Consider the following 9,842-nt stretch of genomic DNA (forward strand, 5'->3'; position numbering starts at 1 on the left):
TGTGACAGTCTATATATTCTTCTCCCCTATTTCTGTTTCGTTCAACCATTCAGGTGTAGTTATTTTACTAGACACATGATAATAATTACTATCCATATGACCTGGATACTATTACTACAGTAGTAGTAATAGTGGTAATAATTTAGTTACGTCATAATGATTAAATCAAAACACTAATCAAGGAATGTTTTAATACAGAATGAACAGACGTTAAACATTATTACTATGGGATATAACAATGATGATGATGATGATAATGGTGTCGGCTTCTGGTAGTAAATCTAACATGGATATTAATAATTAAAAAAACAACATTAATCAACTTCGTCACTAAGATACATGTACTTGCACACACGCACACACACACGTATATGTTTATACAAAAAGGTACAAACATTTCGTTTTACTTTGTCTAGTTTATATACAACCAAGTCAGTTTATACATAACTCTGCAATATTAAAAATTAATGAACTGATTGTACTATTGTACTATTAGGCAAAGATGGATAGTGGCTAGCAGTGGAATCCAGTTTGACGCGCGTTTCTTCCTATTTGGGACTCGTCATATGGATATACTTGGATCTCAGAGTTGATGTTCACACCGGGACTCAAACCCAATACCTTTCGCTTCAAACGCCATCGCGTTATCTACTCGGTCACTGAGTCCTGATTGTACTATTTAATGTAAATTTAGTTTAAACAAAAGACAATGTGAGAGAAAGTAAGGCTTTTTGATGGAGTTTTGTTCTCTGAACTTGATGGTTTAGTCGTGGAGCTTTCATTGTTTTTCTGAATGACATCATCATCAGCACAAACTTTGGATAGAAGTGAAGTGTTTGGTGCTTGTTTAACATTCAAAAGAATGATGAAAATCATTATAAAACTTTTGTAAAATATTTAATAAAAATTGTCAATCAATAATACTATCAGTATAGGGATTTGTGGAGACTGTAATCGAGGTCAGAGTGTGGGATCATAGATGAACACTGGTCAGGAGCCTTATACTAGGATAAAATGGTCATCCAGTGCTTCTAGATCTTCAGTGATAGTTTGGCTAAGATTAATTTGTGAAATCAACTGTGAAAATCCTAATATTGATTAATTGTGCGTTTAATAGTGGTTTCATGTATTGAAGCATTAAAACTTTCAAAGAATAGGTTATAGATCCGAATCCTGACGAATTTATTTTAATGAGAGTAAAGCTAAGTGTATAAACATGAACTTAAAAAAAGATCTCTAATATCGAGCCAGTGATCTTGATTGTTCATGTTCAGATATGTTCAGAGTGAAACAACCATTAACAGAAATAATGAAAAATTGTCACTTCAGAAGGGGTTTTTGTGGAGATTTTTAGTAATTTTAAATAAATGAGTCACCATGGAAAATATGGAACCACTGGACGGCCGTTTCGTCCTATTGTGGGGTAAGCGCTCGCGCGCGAGACTGATAGATCCTGGGTTCGAATCTCTCAAGGCGGGATCGTGGATGTGCACTGATGAAGAGTCCCACAATAGGACAAAACGGTCCTCCAGTGCTTCCAGGATTTCCATGGTGGTCTAGCTTAGATTGACTCATGATCCCAACTATATAAAATTATCACTTCAGTCAATTTAAAATATAACGTTGACTTTGAACGATCTCCGAATTACACAAATGTCTTTATATAAACCACTGAAAACCAGGAAGTGTTGGATATTTGTTTCATTTTACTATAAGACTCTTTAGAAGTGCACATACACAACCCAACTCGGGAATGAACGTGAGACCTTCGGTATCGCACGTGAGCGCTTAACCTCTAAGCTATTGAATGATTTATGTGTCTAACTTTAATCAACTCACAATATTACGCGAGTATTTGGGATTGCCTGCGGTGAATGATCGCCTCATACGCGAAATGACTGAACCTCACTTAATACAACTTATTATTAGAACTCTAGAAATTACTTCTAGAAGTTAGTCAATAGTGAACACGTGACTTTTGCTAGTACTATAAGGATTGTGGAGATTGTTGAGGAGTTGTTTACAAGGATGACACAACTTTCCAGTACCTTTTTGTTTTCAGCTGTTGTTTAACTAACGTTAGTTCGTAACATAATCTGTAAAAATTCAGCCATCTCCAGAAACCCTCCTATACTAATAACATATAAATCTGAAGTGAATGGATGTTTTTCATCACCTGAATCCTCACCGGTAACAGTTATTATTATTATTGTTTCTCCCACAAAATGAAGAAAAAAATGAATTCTAATGATCAAAATAATAATTCTTTCTCATTGACCCCCTGATATAGTGATAACATCTGTTGATCATCTATTCTCTCACGATTTCATGTAAGAGTTAGTTAGTGAGTGAATGAGAGTGTGTGGTAGACTATGTAAGTAATTCCGTACATATTCTGACTGACTAGTCAGTTTCATGTACAGATGTCTTTTTTACCATTATTAACATTAAAGACCAGTTGATCAGTCTTTTTTTTAAAACTAGGTTTGAGTTTCATTGTAAACAACAAAACTGGGATATAGTTACATCTAGTTTATGAGTCTCATATGGAACAAAATATACCTTCCTTATCATACTAACAACTATATTTCAAACATAACTGATAAAGCTGTTAGAAACACTTAATTATTTGATTGTTTATCTATATGAACACAGAATTATTGATACAAAGGAGCACCAGTTACATATACGCCATAGAAATCTCATTTTATTTGTGTGAGGGCTCTGATACTGTCCGGGTGCCCAGACCGAAATACGTGGTTTTTTTATAGAGGGCCACATCGGGAGCCTTTGATCTTAAGATCTGATCCACAAGGCAGTGTATGAAATAATCAGCTATACACTTAGACATATACATCTCTATATACTGATGTGATACAATGGCATTTTTTTTACCGCAACAGAGTGAGACAATAAAGGTTGTGTGTTCAGATGTCCGTAATATTTATCCATTAATAAAAGTTTGAATGAAAGAAAAATGATTAAACATTGAATTCCACTTTAATGAATGAAAACTCAGGTGAAGAAATCTAATCCCTTCCTATTATATGAAAACTATACATTAAATACATTATTTGCCCGTCTTCCTTTAGGTGTCTTTTACATGATTCATGGTTCTTCCGATTCTTTTTCCTTTCCCGTTCTCTTCAATTCAATCTTCTTTTAGCAGGCATTCCAATTGCTGATTCATACTACTTATATATGTCAGCATAAGTAGCATGCATCACACTATGACTGTATAAAGTTATGGAATGCATCATATTTCAAGAAATATCATGAAACTGTACACATACACAAAGAATATATATTCATATCAACTGGAGATTATTGATCCTAAATACGATAAGAATTTATATCAATTGGATATTCGTGCATTAATTTATCAGTGAGTGGTGGACAACATCACGTTAGTTTAGATCATTGCTGTTGATCAAATTCTATGGATCAAGTTATGATGTGTCCACTAGTCTAAGTGACTCCATATTGCTTGCTCTATGTTGAAACCTAGGAGGTAATCAACTGGAAACCCTGGACATAGATTTCGTCGTAGTTATCAATATTCAGCATGATGTATCCACAATCTTGGTGGGACTGATGCTTTCTTCAGAGAACAATCCCAAGATCTTGATGATCATTTCGAGAAATATGACTTTGATACCACTGATTTACATGTCCGACTATAATGAATTTGTGATATTGCACAATCATCCTCCATCGTCTTTGATGGGTACCTACCTCAAACCCGGTGCCATTGAACTCCTGGAATTTCCTCTATACGTCAGTCACTGATGAGTAAATCGATCTACCTATTCACTCTACTCAAGCTTATCAACCTTGACTGTTTTTATGTAAGCATATATGTTTGCATTTCTTACCTTACTCATCACATATCTGTAACTTATTTTTGTCTGACTATAAATATCGATTCACACTTGGTTAAATCGAGTTGGCTCGCTCACCTACTCCACTGCTCATCTTTTCGTTTCACTTCGTTTCTTTGATCGTCAGTCTTGATCAATGATTGTATGAAATACAAGTATTCGAAATCCATTCTTCTATTTGAATTATTTAATTCCGTTATTCACTAATGCGATTTAAGTCGATGGTTCTATACGAGGATTGATAGAATGTATAAGTCGATAACGATAATCACCCGATCAAATTGAAGTCAGATATTCCAGGGCCACTAAAGTATATTAAACAAAATAAATGTACTGAGATAGAGAATTTGGATGAGATTTGTTCGATTTAAAAGAATTAAACTGTTGACATAATTGACTGATCTTAGTTAGACAATCATTGAATACTAGAGCCTAAATAAAGTTAGTTTATGAAGTTTGACTACCTCAAAGAATCCCTTGCACTGCAGTTGTGGTCATTACTTCCTCAATATTAACTAATCTTGAGAGAAAATTCATGAAGGCCCACTGAGAATCTATGATAAGAAGAGTTAAGCTGTATCGAAGTAAGCCAGTTACGTGCCAAAAGGAATAAAAGATGGTCTTGTAATATCGTAAATTGATTGAACTAAGATATACATACCATTGGTTGCTAACTCAATGATCTAAGGGTCAGGTGATCATGGTATAACCCTAAGATTTTGGATTCGATCCCTTATGAGATGAGGTATGTCCGCTTCTAAATGGTCTCATGCTGCGCCGTCACGATTGTCTAGTGCTGCCTAGTTTTCACTGTTTTCGTAAATAATGTTAGTCAGCGATGAAAAAAATGAAACCTAGATTTAGTTGGCGTTACAACCTAAAACCAACTGAGAGACCATTTAAAATCGAGCATCATTCTCGTTTAAGATCTTTCAAGAGTGAACGCATATGATTTTATATAATATAGTTTGGTGTATTAATGATCGTGGCGGTAAGAAAAAGTCCAATAGTCCAACTCAGTTACTTTGCTATACAGAAAGATGACCATTCAATGATATAAATGAGTTCACTAGTGATTACCGTTGCAAATAATTCCCAACCTTCATATGATAAATCGTAGCCGATTCAGTTCAGTTACTAGGAGAGTTAGACAAATGTTACTGACTTCATCCGACGATGACAACACCACTAATTGAATGAATCTCTGAGACCATAACTTATTGAGGACCTTTGAGTGATACTCAAGCGGCCTTGAGAAAATTTAATCACTTACTGAAGTCAAAGTAGGGTTGTAAATTTATGTAACTAATTAGGATTAGGATTAAGATCCATACGTTAGAGTTAAGAACTAGACCTGGTGTTTTCATCATGAGCTAACATCAACTATCATCCTATATGCTATCTAGGCGTACGAATGAATGAATTTCGTGCCGAAATCCAAGAATTTCTACATTTCATTTCATTTTTTCACCTATAAATTATCGTTTTGAGATTATAAACTGTCAGATTCCATCCAACTTACTAGTTTAAATATATTGAACTGATAGTAAGACCTCATATGGACATGAAACCATGAGTACTGTCTAATACCTTCTGTTACTCAATAATTTCCAACTAACAATAATATAAAATACAGATTTTACACAGTTTTTCTTAACAATTTGACTTAGTTACTATCTAACTAAACATATTATGTAATACATTTCATGATGTTGAATATTTATACTTAATTAAAAATAATTATTCAAAATAAAATGAATTAAAAGACCTAGCAACTATACATCCATCACCACCACCACCACCATTACCAACCCCCCCCCTCAGTCACCTAGGAAATAAAATACTAGGAAAAATTTTCAAATAGAGATTATATCGATCGAAAAAAAACATGAAATTGAATAACATTCATAAAAAGGATACAGATATATATGTATATCTTATCAGTGAATTATATCTAATGTTAGAATGTTTTTTTTAAGTTTGTACAATTTCATTGTATTATGTGTATGTGTTACATAAAAGAAGAAGAAGAAGAACAAAGCAACATTGTATCCGCTAGATTTTTGTTTGAAGTTTACATGTAAACTATTATAACAAATAGATGATTAAAATCTATGAATGAAAATTAAATGGTAAATAAGATTTAAAAATTGTGTTGTTAACACTTTTGATTGTTATCATAATGATATACTTTTATGAATAAAGATTTGTTTGAAAAGATAAGTAGATAGATAGGTAGATAAATAGATACATAGATAGGTAGATAGATAGATAGATAGATAGATAGATAGGTAGATAGATAGATAGATAGATAGATAGATACATAGGTAGGATGGTAGATAGATACATAGATAGATAGTTAGGTAGATAGATAGATACATAAGTAGGTAGGTAGATAGATACATAGATAGATAGATAGATAGATAGTTAGGTAGATAGATAAATATACACATAAGTAGGTAGGTAGATAGATAGATAGATAGTTAGGTAATCTTTGTCATTTCAAGTTCTCAATCATCAATTTTTAGTACCTATTTTTAAACCATACCTTAGTATGAATACAATCGTAAGCAGTTGATGAGAGCCTTCGATATGAACACTTAACCCTTAGACTATTCTTAATAGTTTGTTGTATTATCAATAATCTATCAATAAATCAACTGTCAGACTCAGATGTTATCATACGATAGAATAATAAACATAATGAATTAAAAATCTCAGTTCAGTTATATTAGACCTTATTGCCTTTTCTAAATTGATCAATCTCAAAGTCAATAAATCAGTCATCTAATTAAATTGTAATGATGGCCATCATTTTATTTATATTGCGTCTTACTGTTTCTTACTTAATTCATATCATCATTTCATACATAAATTGTTTTTTTATTTGTATAGTTGAACAATATAGAGTAAACAGAACTTAAAAATAACTGAACGGCCGTTTCGTCCTAGTATGTGACTCCTCAACAGTGCGCATCCACGTGGGACACGGATGAAGGACCCTCAGTCTCCCGCGCGGATTGGTTGAAGTCAAAGATTGATACTTTTGGATACCGGTTCGGTGGTCTAGAGGTTAAGAGTTCGCGCTCGAGAAAGAAGATCCTGGGTTCAAATATCGTGTGCGGGATAGTGGGTGCTCACTGCTGAAATGTCTCATACTAGGACGAAATGGTCGTCTACTACTTACAGGCTTCCAATGGTGATCTAACATTGACCCTTCCATAATCTCAATCAAAACTCAACAATCTTCACAACCCCATATTAATAATTAAAAATAACCCTTTATTTCTACTGTAGACAGTTCGTTAAAAATGTTGAATTTCATAGTTTACGTTATTGATTGGTATTATTTACCAACCATTTAAAACCTGAAAAAGTTAAACATATATTTTGTTTTAGTATGGGACTCCTTATAAGTAAATATCCGTGCCTTAACTAATGGTCACGTCCAGGACCTTCAGTTTTCATGCACAAGCTCTTAACATAAAGCACCACCGAACTAGCATCCACCGGTGTATATGTTTAACTTCAATTAATTTATTGTACTGTACAATCATTTTTCAATGTCATTGATGGGAAACTGTTTAATACTTGACTTATTTGAACTCCACTAGTCACAGCTTCTCATATGAATTGTAGGAATAATTTGATGTCGCAGTGACGAATGTTCTGGGCTTAATCCACTTTGGGGATCGTGGATGTGTACTGCCGAGAAATCTAATACAGAACAGCTCTTTAGTGATTCTTAGTTTCCGGTGGTTGTGTAACTAACATTGAATCAGGATGTTAACCATAAAACTGTTTATTTCTATTCAGTCTAAAGAAAAAGGCATTTTTAAAAACTTAAGTAATCTTTTTAATCATCAATTTGAAATGGATACTTATGATGTGGATAGCGATTTGTTGAAAAGATAGAAATCCCACTACTACTGCAGTGAACAAGAAGACAAGTGGGGACAATCGAATGTATTTAAGCGCGAATTACAGACCATCTCACTAAATTGTGATAACCATACAATAAACAGTTACTTTGCAAACTATCAATCAATTATCTCAATCTTAACTATTCCTTCTGCAAATATCAATCCGTCTTTTCTGATTTCATTGTTCATGCATTTTCATACCTATTGTGCTTCATTTCTGTTCTTTCCTTATCGGTCTTCTGCCAAAATACATTCTATGTCTGACCATCACCATATACTACTTATGTGGATATAAGTAGCCCACAGCCCAGCAAAAAGTACTGGGTATGAACCTATGTATTCACACCAACACTGGGATTTAGATTCATCCCTCGCTACTGAAGGTCATTTAGAACAAAACAATCTTCTGGATTCTACCAATAACCACTATCCAACTGCACACAAATAAATTATAATTTTTCCTAAAGTTGTTATTTTAACTATCGATCATATACCCCTAAATCCCCTGGTACGTCTCTTACATGACCACGCGTATACAGCCACTACCAATGAAGTCCTACTTACTGTTTTCTCACGGCATTATTATGTGGATTTAAGTAGACCACATCCCACTACTCCTACTACTAATACTAATACGAATACTAATTTGTATTCATCACTGTCAATATTTTTCATGCATTTTCATGCCGATTGCGCTTCATTCCTGTTCTTTCCTTATTGATCTTTTTCCAAAATACATTCTATATCTGACCTTCACCCTATACTACTTATATGGATATAAGTAGACCACACCATACTACTAATACTACTGTTCTATCCATCACTGTCAATGTTGTCTATATATTTCACTTTATTTATTTCATTTCATACTTTTTTTATTTTACAGATTTCAACCGTCACAACAACGAAAATTCATTAGAAGGATAGATCGATTGTGGATAATTGAAGAGAGCAAATTAGGCTAATCTATTGTAGTGTTAATTATTATCATCATCATCATTAATATACTACTTATTTCAATTCAATTAAATTCAATAGTATTGCTGTTATTATAATAAAAATGCAAAAATCTATACGTGCAAATGAGCATCAATTATATTATTTAGTAAATAAAGCTCGTGAAAATGGTTTAGCTAAATTATCTGGTAATTTATGGAAAAGAAGTTTAGATACTGGTAAATGGCAATTACGGTAAGTATAATTAATCATTAACTAGATATAAATAATTTCTTTCTTTGTATATTGGATAGTATAGAACATTGGAGAGTGTTGAGTATTGATTAAGATCATGAATTGATCAATGTTAGACTATTATTGAAAACATGGAACGGTGAACAGTTGCTCAAACATCGTGGATTGGTTGAAGTTAGACATTAACACCGTTGGATGCCGGTCAGCTCAGTGGTCTATCGGTTAAGTGCTCTGGAGCGAGACTGGTAGGTCCTGGGTTCGAATCCCGCTCGCGAGTGCGGGGTCGTGAATGCGCACTGCTGAGGTGTCCCACAATAGGACGAAACGGACGTTCAGTGGTTGCAGGTTTTCCATGGTGGTCTATCTTCAATTGACTCATGGTTTTAACTATGAAAATTCTGATTATAAACATGGAAACAATGGAAGACCATTTCGTTCTAATATTGAACTGCTTAGAAGTGCGCATCCACGATCCTGAACTAAAGGGACTTAGAGTCAGGATATTTGCTTTTTGGGAGAGAACTATTAACCTCTGGACCACTAAGCCGGCGGCATCCAACGATGATAATGTCTAACACCAATCGATCCATGATCTTGATTGATTATTGAGTAGTAAAGACCGACAAATGTCATGTGTTGTCTAGTGCTTCCTGGAGCTCATTGATTACTATAGGTCAAATTGTAAAATGACCACTAGTGTAAGTTGTTATGTCCTATGGACCTGCTAATATATCACGTGACTAAATCACCGATTAGAAACACCAACCATGTATGACATTGGCACTGTACCAAACCAGTTTGAGCAGCCTAGATTTAACTCTAGATTCTTACTGGTCCACTGAAATAG

At 33.9% G+C, this 9,842-nt stretch overlaps 1 protein-coding gene across 1 annotated transcript; it reads left to right on the plus strand.

The window, feature by feature from the left end:
• Positions 1–225: 225 nt before the first annotated feature.
• On the plus strand, positions 226–8,999 carry Smp_127760 (hypothetical protein; the record flags this gene model as incomplete). Its single annotated transcript, XM_018798589.1, has 2 exons — positions 226–272; positions 8,843–8,999. The coding sequence occupies 2 exons, from the start codon at positions 226–228 to the stop codon at positions 8,997–8,999; spliced, it is 204 nt and encodes a 67-aa protein (XP_018653516.1).
• Between the last annotated feature and the right edge of the window lie 843 nt (positions 9,000–9,842).

Source organism: Schistosoma mansoni, chromosome 7 (assembly GCF_000237925.1).
Source record: "Schistosoma mansoni strain Puerto Rico chromosome 7, complete genome".
NCBI lineage: Eukaryota > Metazoa > Platyhelminthes > Trematoda > Strigeidida > Schistosomatidae > Schistosoma > Schistosoma mansoni.